The sequence below is a fragment of the Monopterus albus genome, unplaced genomic scaffold, assembly GCF_001952655.1.
Source record: "Monopterus albus unplaced genomic scaffold, M_albus_1.0 scaffold187.1, whole genome shotgun sequence".
Lineage (NCBI taxonomy): Eukaryota > Metazoa > Chordata > Actinopteri > Synbranchiformes > Synbranchidae > Monopterus > Monopterus albus.
Window position 1 is genome coordinate 923337 of NW_018128067.1, and position 17571 is coordinate 940907.

General features: G+C 40.5%; 2 protein-coding genes across 2 annotated transcripts; both read left to right on the forward strand.

Annotated features, from left to right (window-relative positions):
* Positions 1 to 987: 987 nt before the first annotated feature.
* rpl10 (ribosomal protein L10) lies at positions 988 to 4573 on the forward strand. The gene is made up of 7 exons (XM_020617193.1): positions 988 to 1006; positions 1127 to 1158; positions 2099 to 2157; positions 2669 to 2776; positions 3403 to 3541; positions 3831 to 3993; positions 4372 to 4573. Exons 2-7 carry the CDS (start codon positions 1136 to 1138, stop codon positions 4525 to 4527), a joined length of 648 nt encoding a protein of 215 aa, XP_020472849.1. The 5' UTR covers positions 988 to 1006; positions 1127 to 1135; the 3' UTR covers positions 4528 to 4573.
* A 4610-nt stretch (positions 4574 to 9183) lies between these two features.
* dnase1l1 (deoxyribonuclease I-like 1) lies at positions 9184 to 14709 on the forward strand. The gene is made up of 9 exons (XM_020617195.1): positions 9184 to 9257; positions 10298 to 10473; positions 10715 to 10803; positions 10894 to 10983; positions 11632 to 11744; positions 11863 to 11975; positions 12069 to 12226; positions 12950 to 13046; positions 13222 to 14709. Exons 2-9 carry the CDS (start codon positions 10324 to 10326, stop codon positions 13411 to 13413), a joined length of 1002 nt encoding a protein of 333 aa, XP_020472851.1. The 5' UTR covers positions 9184 to 9257; positions 10298 to 10323; the 3' UTR covers positions 13414 to 14709.
* The last annotated feature ends 2862 nt before the right edge of the window (positions 14710 to 17571 follow it).

Here is a 17571-nt window from a genome sequence, read left to right on the forward strand (position 1 = left end):
TAGAATGCATTAGGTTGTCAAATGATTTCTACCAGGACAATTTGTGTAAGCCTTGAGATGTTGCAGGTATATAGTAGGACATTTCTATGAAGTACTAAAGCAAAGTAGAAGTATTTCAGAATAGTACTTCAGTAAAGCACTTGAGTAAATGTATACTACTGTGCACCACTGGAGGCTTGAAATGGGAATAGTTAATAGCAATAACACTGATATTATTAATGATATCAGTGGTGTTTCTTTTGGGACATGTCAAAAAGTATGTCATGAAAAATAGGCGGAAAAAAGGTCAAGCCCTTCTTTTCCATTGCAGACATTTTGACATAGTCATGTAAATGTTTCAGTTGTGCCAAAAAAGGTTAAATTGAAAAAATTAGGAAAAAAAATCAACTTTTCCATTGCAAACATTTTGACATAGTCATGTAAATGTTTCAGTTGTGCCAAAAAAGGTTAAATTGAAAAAACTGGACTAGATTTCTAGGTCGAAGATGTTTCACCTCTCATCCAAGATGCTTCATCAGTTCATCAGAACCTCAGAGAGGAGAAACGTCTTCAACCTAGAAATCTAGTCCAGTTGATTTTTCAGTTTACTGTGACCTAGATGAGTGAGAATCTTCACGAAAAGGTTAAATATTGCAGTAATGTTTCACATGTTTTTGCTGATTTTCTAAACAAAGAATAAAACAACAGGCCCATATTTTGTAGTGTAAAACAAAAGTAAAAGTGTAACTTTTAAATGTGGATGTAAAATAGGCCTAGGTATCACCCTGCAGCTTTGTGTCGTCATATAAAACTACACTTCCCAGCATTCACGTGAATGTTGTAAATGCACACCAAATGAAATTTTTACAACAATATACATAAATAATTTTTATATTAACGCTTTCATGTCACAAAATGGGTGCTGAAACAAAAAAAGCGTAATAAATATAAAAAAAAACATTTCTCCCAGAAAACACTCATTCGTATGACGAAGCGGAAGTGGCCTCCTCTTCCTTTCCTCCATTAGGTGCGTGCGTGTTGGGAGCTCGTTTTCTTTGGCTCTCAATTTAATAAACATTTAAAGATTGTTATCTTACATATGAAACCAGATTTGACGAAATAACAAATTATCTTTGTTAATTCACAGATTGCAACCATGGGCCGCCGACCAGCCCGCTGGTAAGTCCTCTCTTCACATCGTTTCATAAGAGGGCCTAGCTTGTGTGAGGAAAATGGCAGCGGCTCCGGGTGCACCATGTGCTGCTATGCCGGCAGGCCTTCTGACACATTGCCTACTTACTGTTGAATTAAACACAGTTCTCTTTTGTTACCTAGCGGTGTTAACTGCAGCAAACGCCTGCCTTTATCGAGAATGTCGTAGTCATATCACAGATGTGGAGTGCTAGCTAGTTGAGCTAGCATATAGCTCGCTCTAGCTCGCAGTATCTAAACCTACACACTCGTAATTTTCTGTGTAAATATATAATGTTAACATCATTACATCTCGTAATTAAAGAAGTTCTGTATGTCATTTTAAGTCAAATTCACATTATTGAAGGTGCATGACTTACAACTCGGTGATCAGTGGGTGATTTGTCTTATTAGGGGGTCTCAGAATCCCACTCAGGATTTGTGTTGGTCCCAGAGACCACGGTGAAATCCAGTGCCTCTGTAGTTTTCCTTCATATTGTAGAATGCACGTTCAGCTTCTGTGCAGCTATTGGGTTGTAATATAGACATCGGTGTCATTCCTGCCAACAAGTACTGCCTGTGTGTCAAAGCCTAATGCATCTTATTCCTCTGTCAGAGCACCATTGTTCAAAAACTGACACGAACATCAGTGAGCTGCACTGTTTCATCTCTTTGTTGTCACCAACACAGTGCAGTTTATTTTGACCCAGTCCCCCACTGAGCACCAAACGTGGATTAATCCTATAGTGAAAATTGTCCCTAACATAAACATTTTATTTATAGCATGTCCAGCTGCTGCAGGAAATAAGTCCTTTTAAAAATGTTACTGTTTGGGTAGGAAAGGATGAAGCTGGGCAAGCTGAGACTGTCTTGTTGGTTGACCAGTATGGCTAAGTTGTTATATTAACACTTTGTGTGTCTCCTGCAGCTACCGTTACTGCAAGAACAAGCCCTACCCCAAGTCCCGCTTCTGCAGGGGTGTGCCTGGTAAGCCGTTTCCACACTCATTTAACATCACTGTTGTCCTGAAGCTGTAGGAGGTCAGGCAGAGCAACATCCAGTTAGGAGACAAGTTACTAAATGTAGTAGTAAAGCTTTAAAGTTTTGTCTGTTTGAAATTGCTGCACCTGCCCGTTTTTATTTTTTCATGTATTTGACCGCAGTAATTTGCTGTTGATAATCTTGCAGCTTATTAAGCCGACCAGTTGTGCTTCCGTGCATTTCTGGTGTGCAATGGCTGCAGACAGCGACTCTTTGGTTGTGTATGTCCTCAGCTGGGAGGTGCTGAGTGCTTTAAGGGACCACTGAGACAAAATAGTATTGTATGTCCATTTACTAAGAGATCATTGATGATCAGCTGCCTCCCGGTTCATCTGGTGTTGGTTACACTGCTATGAATGTCTCTGATACAACTAGATGGCATAGTGGGCATTAAATTCACCACTGTTTAATTTTCCTCCCTGCACTCTCAATTTCCTCTACATTTCCTTGTGTGTAGATCCAAAGATCAGGATCTTTGACTTGGGCCGTAAGAAGGCTAAGGTAGATGAGTTCCCCCTGTGTGGCCACATGGTCTCTGATGAGTACGAGCAGTTGTCTTCAGAAGGTGAGGAGTCATGCAGCCGTCAATTAAATGTGACCTGAAACCTGTTGTCTGTTTTTCTTCTGCCTGGAAACTGTTAAATTGTCTTAAGTTAATTCAAACTTGATACAGCGGCACATTACGGTTGAAAATGAGAGAAGCACTGAAATTTATACAAGTCTCATTTTGTTTTCATCCAGTGGCTTCTGTTGGACATGTACACACGCCTATAGTTAAATATGTGTGCTGGGAATATTAAATCTATTGTGTATAGTATTACAGGTGAAGACATTCTGGACTTGGTTTCTGAACATGCATGTAAAAACTCTAAATACATAAACCTAGAGTATGTGTGCAGATGTTGATTACATTGAATGCTTTGGTGCCTCTGTGTATCTGTATGTGTTGATTTAGTTGAAACATTAAGGTAAACAGGTATGAGAACCTTTGCAGCTGTGGTTACAGCAGGATGTTATGTATTCACCTGTGGATATGCTCATGGGGAAAAATGCAGTACCTGTCCAAGAGAAGAGAAGCAGACAGAGAAACCAGCACTGTAGAAATGAACTCATCTCATGCTGGACTTGTCCTGTTAAATGCCTAAGGCACTAATGTCAGTGTGACTGTGATTCATCACCCCCTCTGTGTAGCTCTGGAGGCTGCCCGTATCTGTGCCAACAAGTACATGGTGAAGACCTGCGGTAAGGATGGTTTCCACATTCGCATGCGTCTGCATCCCTTCCATGTCATCCGTATCAACAAGATGTTGTCCTGCGCTGGAGCTGATAGGTGAGGATCTGTCGTCTGTGTGGATTGTTGCTTTAGCTTCTGATAGTCAAAGCAAATCACCACTGAACTGTCAAAGGATGTGAAGATTTGGAATTTCTGTGTCTTTGATCTTGAGTAAGTTGGTGTCTGTATGCTCTCTTTGGTAAGAAGGATTTTTACAAAACTGGGCTGTTTTAAATATTTAATTGACTGTAGTGTTTCTGTTCTTGACTTTAGAGCCCAATTAAGATAATCTGAGTATCAACTGCCACATCACTGTACATGTTTGTGCTTGTCTTCTGGTTCTCAGGCTCCAGACTGGAATGCGTGGTGCCTTTGGGAAACCCCAAGGCACTGTGGCCCGTGTGCACATTGGTCAGGTGATCATGTCTGTGCGTACCAAGGCCCAGAACAAGGAGCATGTGGTCGAGGCTCTGCGTAGAGCCAAGTTCAAGTTCCCTGGACGCCAGAAGGTAAACTAACACATCACCCGTCTCGATACTTGGATCTTGGGGCTTGTTTGTTCGCTTGTCTCGGACTGTTAATATCATGAAGCACATGGCAAGTTTGAAACATTGGCTGTGTTAACATGTGTCCCTAAAATTGTGATGGCGGATTATTAAGATGACTTGTCTCGCTGCGGTGCAGTTCTGATGTGCACAGGCTGCAGATGACGACTCTCGTGGTGTATGTCCTCAGCGGGGTGGGGGTGTTGTGCTGGGTGCTCTAAGGAGCCACTGAGACAAAATTCTTATCAAATGGGCTTTTACTGTGTTAACTCAGCTGTTTGCAGATGGTTGTGTTGGTCATACTTTTGCCCTGTACTGACCTATCACTGGTATCACCTTCAGATCCATATCTCCAAGAAGTATGGCTTCACCAAGTTCAACGCCTCTGACTTTGATGACATGATGGCTGAGAAGCGTCTGATCCCCGACGGCTGTGGGGTGAAGTACATCCCCAGCAGAGGCCCTTTGTCCCGCTGGAAGGCCCTTCATGCTGTGTAGGCTTTGACAAGAGACAGCCAATAAAAGTGGGTTTGATTACACAAGTGATTGTGGTGATGGCTCTGATTTTAACTTGTAGGATTCCTCCATTAGGCAGATGTGTTCAGACTTGGTCTGTGGGACGGGTAATGTTTAGACTTGAGTGACAGTTTATGTAAAGTTTTGATTTTCATGACCTTTTTTAATAGTACTTGTACTGATAGAGCACATTTACAGATTTCATCCCAGGTAGTTTCATATAATTATAACCTCTGACCTTAGTGTCTTTACTATGAAACCAAAAAGAAAATTGTGAACTTTGACTTAAATGATTTGACAGAGGCAATGTTGCCTTAGTATTATAAAATGTCAGTTTTTGTCAGCTGTGAGGTTTTGAATGGAAGGTATTAGCTCAGAAAAGGTTTGTGCATCCAAATAAGCACATTGATTTTAAATGGGAAAATAACCATGGGAACAGCCTGAGCTCAGATCAGCACAATGCTGCAGTAAGGACCCGCTGGTGAGTCAACTTGTAAGTATGCAACAACCTGAAAGATCCAAACCTGTGAGTGAGGTCAGGTACTACAGTACTTTGATCAGCATGTGCCTTTTACTACACTGATTCTATGGCTTAGTCTTTCTAGAATATTTAACTTTTTATTCAGCACGTCAGCTCTGGACATAAAGGGACTACAAATGTAAATTCCAAATATGTAAATAGACGGTTTTTTCTTTGATGCATATAAATCAGTACTAGTGCAAAATAATATACTGAAATCACTCAGCAAATAAAGTCCTTCCAACACTTACAGAAAATATTTATGCAATATATTGCTCACAGTAAGAAGCTGTTTGAGAAAATATGATTTAGGGCCTTTAAATAAATGGCAAAAATTTGTCAGGCACTTAATGTAGAACATTCAGGGCCACTTCATTTGCATGGTCTCTGAACTTTGCATGTAAATGTAAGATTTCAGACATTTCATTTTTAACATTTACATAAATGTAAAAATAAAAAGTCACTATGTATGGAAAATATACATTTACTGTACACTGCCATCTTAGCGCTTCCATTTTTCCAGTTGGTGCAATTCAGCAGCCTAACACACCTGTGTCAGTCTTTCTACAACTGAAATCACATGTTGGGACAGAAATTACCATAGACGTGTTGTGCTTGTAGTTTGCTTTCACTATTCATCTGGAAAGTTTCGACACTGCTGCCATTACATCATTTAAAGCCGAATGTCTTGGTTCTTTCCTCCTACACAGCCTGGAGGAGTTTTGGGGTCATTATCCACAAGACAACCAAAAACTACAATCTTAAAAATAACGTCTGAGCTTAAGAAACTCTATTTTCTTGTTTTTAACGGCTCAGTATTTTTCAAACAATTTACAGTGTCTTTCAAAAGTATTCATACCCCTTGAACCTTTCCACATTTTATCATGTTATAACCACAAACAAATGTATTTTATGTGATAGACCAACACAAAATATCGCATAATTGTGAAGTGGAAGGAAAATGATACATGGTGTTCAAAATTTTTTACAAATAAAAATCAGAAAAGTGTGGCGTGCATATGTATTCAGCCCCCCTGATTCAATACTTTGTCAAACCACCTTTCGCTGCAGGTCTTTTGGGGTACATCTCTACCAGCTTTGCACATCTAGAGACTGCAATTTTTGCCCATTCTTCTTTGCAAAATAGCTCAAGATCAGCCAGATTGGATGGAGAGCGTCTGAACAGCAATTTTCAAGTCTTGCCACAGATTCTCAATAGGATTTATGTCTGGACTTTGACTGGGCCATTCTAACACGTGAATATGCTTTAATGTAATCCATTCCATTGTAGGTCTAGCTGTATGTTTAGGGTCGTTGTCCTGCTGGAAGGTGAACCTCTGCCCCTGTCCCAAGTCTTTTGCAGCCTCTACCAGGTTTGCACTTCCCTGTATTTAGCTCTATCCATCTATCCATCAACTCTGACCAGCTTCCCTGTCCCTGCTGAAGAAAAGCATCCCCACAGCATGATGCTGCCACCACCATGTTTCACGGTAGGGATGGTTTGTTCAGGTTGGTGTGCAGTGTTAGGTTTCCGCCACACATAGCGTTTTGCATGTAGACCAAAAAGTTCAATTTTGGTCTCATCGGACCAGAGCACCTTGTTCCACATGTTTACTGTGTCCCCTACATGGCTTGTGGCAAACTGCAAATGGAACTTCTTATTGCCTTTTTTCAACAATGGCTTTCTTCTTGCCACTCTTCCATAAAAGCCAGATTTGTGGAGTACATGACTAATAGTTGTCCTGTCGACAGATTGTCCCACCTGAGCTGTGGATCTCTGCAGCTCCTCCAGAGTTACCATGGGCCTCTTGGTTGCTTCTCTGGTTAATGCTCTCCTTGTCCGGCCCGTCAGTTTAGATGGATGGCCATGTCTTGGTAGGTTTGCAGTTGTGCCATACGCTTTCCATTTTCAGATTATGGATTGAACAGTGCTCAGTGAGATGTTCAAAGCTTGGGATATGTTTTTATAACCTAATCCTGCTTTAAACTTCTCCACAACTTTATCCCTGATTTGTCTGGTGTGTTCCTTAGTCTTCATGATGCTGTTTGTTCATTAATGTTGTCTAACAAGCCTCTGAGGCCATCACAAAACAGCTGTATTTATACTGAGATTGATTTACACACAGGTGGACTCTATTTACTAATTAGGTGACTTCTGAAAGCAGTTGGTTGCACTGGATTTTATTTAGGGATACAAGAGTAAAGGGGGCTGAATACATATGCACGCCACACTTTTCAGATTTTTATGTGTAAAAAATTTTGAACACCACGTATAATTTTCCTTCCACTTCACAATTATGCGATACTTTGTGTTGATCTATCACATAAAATCCCAATAAAATGCATGTACATTTGTGGTTGTAACATGACAAAATGTGGAAGGGGTATGAATACTTTTGCAAGCCCAGGTATTTGTACCTGCCCAGAGTGATCAGTACAACTGATAACACTAGTGCTACTTCATATCAGGCAGACAACACACACAGTTCATTAACACATAAATTATGCATGTACAAATCAACTTCCATCTGTTACCACAGGTCATATTTTATATACCTGTACACCGTTTTACCAAACATTAAAACCCCTAGAAAAATATGACATTTAAATTTAATTTGCATTAAATCCTACAACAAATCTATAAGTTAAATCAATCCAATAGAGAGACCACCAACATCTGAACTAGATATCAAGTTAACAAACTATCATAGTAAAAAAAAAAGGGATGTCTTTACAAAAACAGTGTGAGAATCAATTCTTTATTCATGTGAACTGGGGCCAAACGATAGAGTCTGAACATCCATATAAAACCATATTTGATGATGCTGTCAAACAGTCCCAATGATTTTTTTTTCATACAAGTTCATTATAAACTTGCCTAAAACCTGTCTGGTAATGTGGAAAACAACACTTTGGTCATTTTGTTATTTTTGATAGTAATGTCACTGTACAAATGCATATGAGGGAACATTTTTCATCTTAAAAGTCCCACAGTTTTATATGCCAGCGATTTAAGCCAGTTGTACGTACTTTGCTCCCACAAAGACAACATCATCCTAAAGTTCGCGGATGACACCGCAGTGATAGGTCGCATCACTGGCGAGGACGAAGCAGCCTACAGGAGGGAGGTGGCCGGTCTGGTGTCATGGTGCAAGGACAATAATCTCAGCCTCAACACGGACAAGACGAAGGAGATGATAGTGGACATGAGGAAGGAGAGGAGATCTCATCGGCCACTGTTCATCCGGGGGCTCGAAGTGGAGAGGGTGAGCAGCTTCAAATACCTGGGCGTCCACATCATTGAGGACCTCACTTGGACACTTAACACCACACAGCTGGTCAAGAAGGCCCAACGGCGGCTGTACTTCGTGAGGAGGCTGAGGAGGTTTGGCATGTCGCCTAGGATCCTTTGCAACTTCTACAGCTGCATCATCAAGAGCATCTTGACCAGCTGCATCACTGTCTGGTATGGCAGCACTACTGCTATGGACCGCAAGTGCCTGCAGAGAGTGGTAAAGACTGTGGAGAAGATCACCAGGACTCCACTGCCCTCTCTGCAGAGCATTTACCACCGCAGGGTGCGTAGGAAAGCTGCCTCCATCCTCAAAGTTCCCACCCACCCCCAGCATGGAGTGTTTGCCTCCCTACCCTCTGGCCGGAGGTTCAGAAGTGTGAAATGCAGGACCATTAGACTTTCTTTTCCTCTGCCATCAGACTCCTAAACAGCTGAGGAGTTTACTACCAGGAAATATGTGATGTACTGTTTACATTCTCAGTTTGCACATGCATAATTGCACATTGACTGTTGACTGCTGCACATGCTGCTCCAATGCAGCATACATTCTCTTATTATATTCTTATACATTTTTATCATAGAAAAACAATGAAACAAAATCTCTTTGTATATTATATTGTGTATTGTTTATTTTAACCTCACACTTTGACTGTTGAAGTTTTAAGTTAGTTGTTCTAACATTTGAATGTAAGTGAAGTAAATTCTGATCTTTTGACTTATAAAACTGAAGAATCTCTCTCACCAGCGCAGTCTCTCCTGCAGCCTGCAGTTAGACTCCTTGTAGCCAGAGAAATCCCTCCCACAGAAAACTCATTGGCCAGGGCAGCTTCAGTTTTCACAAGAGAGGAAATAGCAAGAAACAGCCAAAGCCCACAAGTCAGAGAACCAACAAACCTGGTGAGTAGCTGTTACTTTACTTTGATCCACACTTACTCTTGTAAAGAGTGAGTCATGGGAAGAAAATGCTACTGTGGAACATGACTTGTAACCTTAGATGTCCATTTGTTAGTGTGTGTGTGTTTGTGTGTGTATTTGTAACTACTACTATGCTGACAGTACTCACTCACTGCTTACCATGAGCAACATATCTAGGCAGAATGTTAACTATTTACAGTTATTTTAATGCTGTAAATAGAGAGATTGTGTATAGTTAAGTGAACCGTGTGTGTTGGTGGAAAAGAGAAGTGTAACTAGAAGCTGTAAACCACACAGTAGACTGTGATGAATTGCACCACAACGTCATCTTTGTTTTCCTTCTAACTCTACATGAGCACAGCAGCAGTGGAAGTCTCTCCTGTTCCTTTATCTGCTTACAGCTCTGTGTGTGACTGCATGTGATATGAACACATATCTTCGTGTGCCTGTGTGCTGGGTTCATGTAAGTTCAAATAAGTGATAGCAGTTAGTGGACTTTTTTTATGGCAGTTGTGTTGCCTCTGGGCTAAGTCTAAGGATTACTGAAAAACATCACCATTAATATAACAACGAGATTACTTCATTAGCTCTACGCACAGTCATTGTACTCAGACAAAATGAAAATAAATGATACAAACCTTGGGCTGAAAATGTGTCATAATCACATGACTGAATACTATTTTTAGGAAGTATGAACCGCTGTGCAGAGTTTCTGAATTTCATGTTCGTATGCTAAATATAGAGCTAAGAGCTGATTAGAAGTGCTAACATGTAACTTATTTTTACCTTTCTCTTTAAGTACAGATAAAATCAAATCAAGCTTTATTATAAAAAAAACCTTCATACAAGTTCATGCAAATTACAGTAAGGCAGAATAATGCAGTGGGGTAAAAATGAATAATAAACAAAGAATTTTCTCTGAGACCCTTGTAGTCCTCCACATGTCCAATTTTGTACAATATGTGCAGCCCACACTGTATTTACTACTGTTACACAAACCTTTTGTTTTTGTCTTTACACAGGCTACTGTCTCCTGCAGCTCTGTGCCATGAGGTCTTCTTCCCTCCTTCTTCTTTCCTTCCTGGTGGGAGTATGTGATGGTCAGGGGGCGTCAGATTTTAGAATCTGTGCCTTTAACCTCCATCACTTTGGGGATTCCAAGGCCAAGAAGAGCGATGTCATGTTAACTCTTGCCAAAGTAAGACAATGATTGATGCATTTGGTTGAGACACCTTGATATTTGAGCTCTGTCTTGAACATCAATGGTTTATTCCCTATTAAATTACTGCCCTCAAACAGCAAAGCTGAGTGGCAGCGATATGTGCAACTCGTTTAATACAGCACACCCATAGCTTAGGCTCACTACCATCATACTCACTTGCATTTCATACCAAAAAATCAGCATTCTCTCATTTTCCCTGTTGTGATATATCTTCCAGATCATCACCCGCTGTGATGTGTGTTTGCTTCAGGAAGTGAGAGATAGTAAAGGAAAAGCTTTACAACAGCTGCTTGACCGCCTTCACAGGTGCTTAATCACTTTTACACACATGCATATAACCCAGCACAGTGTCTGATTGTGTCCACTTCTCTCTCTCTGTGTCTCCTCAATATTCAGCTATGACACTGGACATGTGTATAAAGCTGTGGCCAGTGAGAGACTGGGCAGGTCTGAAACATACCGGGAGCAGTATGTGTTTGTGTACAGGTGAGCTGAACTGTGTGTGTGTGTGTCTACACTGGTGGCCCTTTGCAGCTCAACACACCAAGGCAGCTTCAGTACAGGCCGTATTGGAAGAAGTACTCACATCCCATATTTTAGTAAAAGTAACAATGCAATAGTGTAAAAAAAAAACTCCGTTGCAAGTAAAAAATGTTATTTAAGTAAAAGTTCAAAAGTAAAAAATAATCTTTATGCAGAATGACACATTTGATATTAATGCATTTCATATGATTTGATTATAACTACTGATGCATTACTGTGTTCATCACATTTAATGTTGCAGCTGACAAAGAGGGAGCTAGTTATGTTTATAATTTGAATTACTTGTACATGTAAATTTTCCATCAGAGATCAAAAAAAGTCTTATGATTATATTGTAATCTTTGTATTAATCTGGTTCTCAAAAGTAAGTAAAGTTATAAAATAAATGTAGTCGAGTAAAACGTACACCTGTTTTCCTCTCAAATGTAGTGAAGTGGAATTATGAAGTAGCACAAACTCAAAATACTCAAGTAAAGTATAGATACCTCAAAATTGTACTAAAGTACAATACTTGAGTAAATGTACTTAGTTACATTCCACCACTGAGTACTGGCAGTAATGTTTAGGTTGTGATCGTTTGTCTGTGTGCAGGACTGATACAGTGACAGTCACTGGTCAGTATCAGTACCCAGATGATCGACCAGGAGATGTGGATGCTTTTGCCAGAGAGCCTTTTGTTGTCCGCTTCAGAGCCCCAATGACAGGTCAGTTCTCTGTCACTCAGGGTTGCCGTCTAAGATTATGACAAGCGTGGTGATGTTAATGCATATCAACGCTTCTCCCTGCACCCTCCCTCCCTCCAACCCATGTCTATGTGTTCAGCTGTAAAGGAGTTTGTCCTCATACCTCAGCACACTACTCCGGTCAACACCACTAAGGAGCTCGATGCACTGTATGATGTTTTGGACCAGGTGAAAAAGATGTGGAAAACCGAGGTAAAGGCTCATTTGGTTGAATGGTAACATTAGCATGCTTTTAAAATAAGGCTCTAACCATCAGTATTGTTGTGCATGTGTGTATACGAGTAGGATGTGATGCTTCTCGGGGACTTCAATGCTGACTGTGGCTACCTCGCCAAGAAGAACAGGAAGAATGTGCGTCTGTTTACCGATAAGAACCTCATTTGGCTCATTGATGAGAACGCTGACACCACAGTGCGACTGACCACCTCCTGCACTTACGACAGGTGAACTTACAATCTTTAAGGGGCCCGACTACAGGCCTGTGTGTGTTGTTATTTAGTTCTGACTTTCTCTGTAATCATTGGAGATGTTAAATGTACCAGGTGTTTTTTTCCCCCAAGTCCACTTAGCTTGAAGCACAACAGCTGCTGTAGTTGCTGTTTTTAAATAAAAACTGGCCATTCTCATAATGAGGGGCAGTGCTTATTTGTGAAGTTGGAGCACCACAATAACAAAGAATGTGAAGAATGATTAGCATGAGATTATTTTAGAGTATTAGATGTTTTTCTGCAGAGGAAGATACTAAAAAATTGGCCTGATTTACTTTCAGCTAAAAACAGCTGAGTCTTACTGTATATTGATGTTGGTTGCTTCACTTGTACAGTTTGGCGCACACACTAAGCTCAGTGCTGACCGATAAATATCAGGTCTTATAGGGGTTATCACAATTTTCCGCAAAGTTTAAGTGGGAAAAATTCAGCATTTGATTTTATTCATTGGTATCAGACGCGGTACAGTGAAGCTGATCCAAGCTAATGGGACACTACTGTAGTAATGTAAAAGCAAAGCCACTTATCCACTGACCAACCTCACTGAAGTGAAAAGATTTTGTAATGGATGCTGGTGTGACTCGGCCTTAACTCTTTAACATGGCTTCATACACTATATTAAATGAGAAGACATCAGCAAAATGTGTATTTGATTTATAACCTTCTGTCTTACAACAGGATCATTGTGCATAAAGGAAGCTTTGCCAGCACAGTTGTGCCTTCTTCAGCCAAACCATTTAACTTCCAAATGGAATACCGACTCACAGAGGAGCAGGTGACGTGTTGCGTGTGTCCATGTGTGTGAGTGAGAGTAATCATGTATCTAGATTTGTGCTGAGGTTGGTAAACTCTTTCTTCTGTTCAGGCGCTGGAGGTCAGTATGTGTGTGAGTGAGGGTAATCATGTATCTAGTTCTGTGCTGAGGCTGGTAAACTTTTTCTTCTGTTCAGGCGCTGGAGGTCAGTGACCATTACCCAGTGGAGGTCTTGCTGAAAGGTCACAGATCCACGTCCTTCCGGAATGGTGGCACTTCCTTAGCATTAACAGGCACAAAGGGAACTGCACATCAGACAATATTTAATTTAAAGATCTTTGCTTTGTTTGCCCTCAGCCATCTCGTCTTCCAAATGTTAACATGGTAATTTAATAAGAAACCTGCAACAGGACAATCTCAGGGCAACTTACTTCACAAACTGAGGAGAACTTCATGATTCCTACTGATAACACTCCACAAAAAAGGCCCTCGATGTTTGGTTCAGTGTTTGGAGAAACACCAAAGATTACACAACTGTTGACATTTACAGTATGTAATTTGACATATTGCCCAATATTTCATCTGAAAATCTGTGTGGGACTCACAAGTATGGTTAAAGTTTAAGAATCTTGCTTCACAGTATTACAGCAAAAACAGTACAGATGTTGGGAGATGTGAAAAGGCAAGGCAGCTTTATTTATGTCACACATTTCATAGACAGAGCCAATTCAAAGTGCTTTACATAGGCAAAGGAAAACAGTAACAGCATTAAAAGCATCCATCCCTCATCTATACTGCTTATTCCTGAATAGTGTCACGGTCAGTGTCATTTAATATAGTGTATATGGAGCTCATAGTTTGCTAATGTCAGTCAAATCATTTCTATATTTCATAATTGAATAAAATTTGGAAAAGGTGAGGTGATTTAGAGAGTGGCATTAACTTGTTGCCATCATTATTAAACGTTCATGCTTTATATGCAGGTGGTAAAACACACTTTGAATGCTGTGTATAAACTTTGTTCTAAACAGAATTCAAACCACCATCTTTGTTTTAAGTAGACATTTTAAGAATAAGGAACCACAGATCAAATGATGAAATATGTTCTTCTTTGTTTGTTTTTATGTTCTTCTTCCTTATTCTACTCATTACAGTCTCAGTTTTTTTTTTTTTTGTCATCGTAGGAGTTAGTTTCTCCCTTTTCTTCCCTGCAGTGTCACAGAGACCTTTAAATTAAACACACCATCAAGCAGATGCAAATCCAAGGTTGAAGGTATTTAGTGGAAAATTACTTTGCAAAGGTGCTTTTGTATCAACACTTCAATTCCTTTAGTCCCTAACAATATAAACAGATGCTGAATTGACAATGTTTTTTCTGAATTACAGAGAATTCAGTTGTGAAAGTGAAGACAGAAAATAACATACAGATACTGTATGTCCTTCTGGGGAACTTTTGTATTTTTCTGTTTAGAATATGTACAATAAACATCCAAATGTACAAAGGGCTGCAGACTACCGAATGAGGAAATCATCCATTCATAAAATGGGGACTACACAGTATTGGAGACCTGTAGGATTTAGTTTCACAGAGTCCACTAGGTGTCATCATTTCATCAGTAACCAGTCAATACTGGACTGTTTAAATGTCATTCAGATACAGGGAGCTTTCTCTTGTTTGACTGAATAAGGATAAAGATAAGGATAATCACCGTTATTAGCCAAGTATGTTACGCAAGGAATTTGTTTCCGGTACAGAACCGATGGCAGCCCAGAATAAAGAACGATGACATCAGTGCATATGCTCCACTTCTTAAATGTTAACTGTGATTGGGAATCTCATATTTCTCTGAGAGCACTGATATATCTGACTTGATGCTAAGTAACAGAAATGTATACAAAGCAAAAACACATGAATATTCCAGGCAGCTGACACTTCCCTCAGTCAGGATAACTAAACCTCTTTTGACATTAACCCCCACGTGACCTTCCCTGCTGATTGTGCAACCACAGCACATCAGAAAATGAGTCTTCTTTTTATGATGGGAAACACGCCACAGCTCAACCACATGATTACTAATTCAGTAACATTGACAGTGTCCATCTCTATTTGTCTGGTGTTTGATACTAGCGGACAGCTTCCTGTCCCTTCATGTTGGTGCTCAGTCTTGCCTTGCTGCTGCTCTGATGACCTGTTTTCTCGCCCTCTGCCTTCCTGGACGTGTTGGTCTGCTCTGCCTTTTCACAGCTGTCCATCAGGCTGCACTTGAAGTCTGTTTTTGCTATGCCAGCTGTTTTGCATGAACTGTATATTTTTATTGTTTAATTGATTTAATGGTTTATGGCATACTGGTACCTACTGTGTACAAGAATAATAACAAATACATAATTTGTGTGATGTGAAATCAAAACAAATCCCTCAAACCCTGCTCAGTTATATGTTCCTTTCAGCATGGAATCATCAGAGGATTCGCCATAAATGTCCAACAAATGTGAAACATAATCTTCTCTCCACTGGCCTTCATCAGTGTTGTTACTCTCCTCCATGTTTATTGTTAAGAGTTTGTGAGGAGCTGACACTGAATGATGACAACGGATGATATGTGGAGAGGAGGGAGATTCACATTAACACATTAATTCTGATCTGACCATTCTGACAGTGGTCACATGGTTAAATATTCAATATGAATCAAATCTAGGACCGCATACTGTATGGAAGTGGCCTGAATTGGCCTGATTTGAAAAAATCTGATTTGTTTGTTTACACATCCATGAAAAGATCATATCTGAGTCACTTGGAGGGAAAACAATTAGATCAATCCCTAAAGCACATAGTCTGAATGTAGCCTAACTCAGTCTCTTCCTTGCCTCCTTTTTGTACTGGGGAGCAGGTGTTTTTTATAAAAGACACTCTTATGGCTGTTCTGTTCAGATATAATAATCCACTATTAATTTTAATTCTGTTTCTTTTTTTCATTATGCAGTATTGGGGAGGCAGTATGGGGCCTCCTGAAATTGTGCCAGGGAAACAAACAAGTAGCAGGAAATCTGTTGATTTCCAGAAAGTAGCAATGGAAGTAAATGGAACCAGCACACTGTCTATGATGCCTTCTAACATGGTCTGGTTGGTAATGTTAAAGACAAATTGGCTGTCCAGGTGGGTCAACAGTGATGCCTACTCTGCACCTCTATGTCTTGGGTAAGGCCACATTTTCCCCTGTGTCCCGGTGGGCTGACAGCGACACCACTGCTCCAGCCCTTATCATCCTACTCCTCTTTGTGTATTTTTTTCTGCTTGTATTGTCATTTTCTAAAAGACAACTGGGTATTTAAAAAAAATTGTAGCTTTATGTTTTTTTTTTATGTTAAGGCAGGTCAAGAGTGACACTACTGCTCCAGCTGCTGCCCCTGAGTGGGTTGACATCACCACAGTCAAAGTCCCTGGGGCAGTTCCTGTTTTGCCAGTGAACCAGCCTGCTGCCCTGTCCACAATGAAGTTAGCCTTCGTTCCATCTGCTGGACAAGAGCAGCAGCATGTCCATGCTCCAAAGGGGTCCCGCCTCCAACACTGGCCTCCTGCCTGTCCTCCTGAGTGTTTCGTACTCTGATGCTGGCCCCCTGGCTGTCCTCTTAGGGGATCCTGCCTTTGCTATTGGTCAGCCTGTTGGTTCTTGACTTGCCAGAGTGCACTTAGTTGTTAGCAGAGCTCACATGGCCACCTGGGGAATCTTCTTTGGTTCCAAAGCCTTTTTGGGTCAGGTTAGAGGTTTGTAGAGGTTTGTGGAGGTCCGAAGTTCCAGAATGATGTTAGAGGCTATGTGCTTAAAAAAGGTGTTTCTCGTCTTGGAGTCGGATCTGCCTCTCTATTATGATGAATCAGCTTTAAGTCCGTGGCCAGAGCTGGGTCCAGGACAATGGCTTCACCAGTATCCTGCATTTCTGGAATTTGGTGATGTCTCAAAGGAATACTATGTTTAAATTAAACTGATCATCACAAGATCATGCTAATGGTGTTTTTAGAGCTTAACTTTGAAACTTTGTTTGAGGACTATTCACATCTGGTGTGCATTTATTTCAGGTCAGCTTCCTGCCAGGTTACCAAAAATCATTATAGCATTGCTAAATAATAAAAAACCTTTCTTGTGGCAATATGAGCATAAGATTTAGAAAGGGAATTTTAGAGAAAATACAAAAACACACAGACGAGACATGCACACTTTGGAGGCTTAAACTTTCTTCATTCTGTTCCTAATTCATTCTGTTCATTTAGTTTGTGTTCTCTCTTCTCTATTCTCTGTTCTGAGAGCAAGACGGGCAGTGACTCCTGTAGGCGTGCACCAGCTGAGGCTTCACCTGATTGGTCGTGAGTCTACCAGCTGGAGTCCTCTGACTGGCTGGAACTCTGGTGTCATGACAATGAGTTCCTGGTTGGATCTGTAGGGGTGCAGTGTAAAAAATTCACATCCAACCTACAAATGGGATGGAATGGGGGATTCATCTTTTATTTTAAGTTAGTTCTATATGGTGCTGGCATGACGTATATATATAT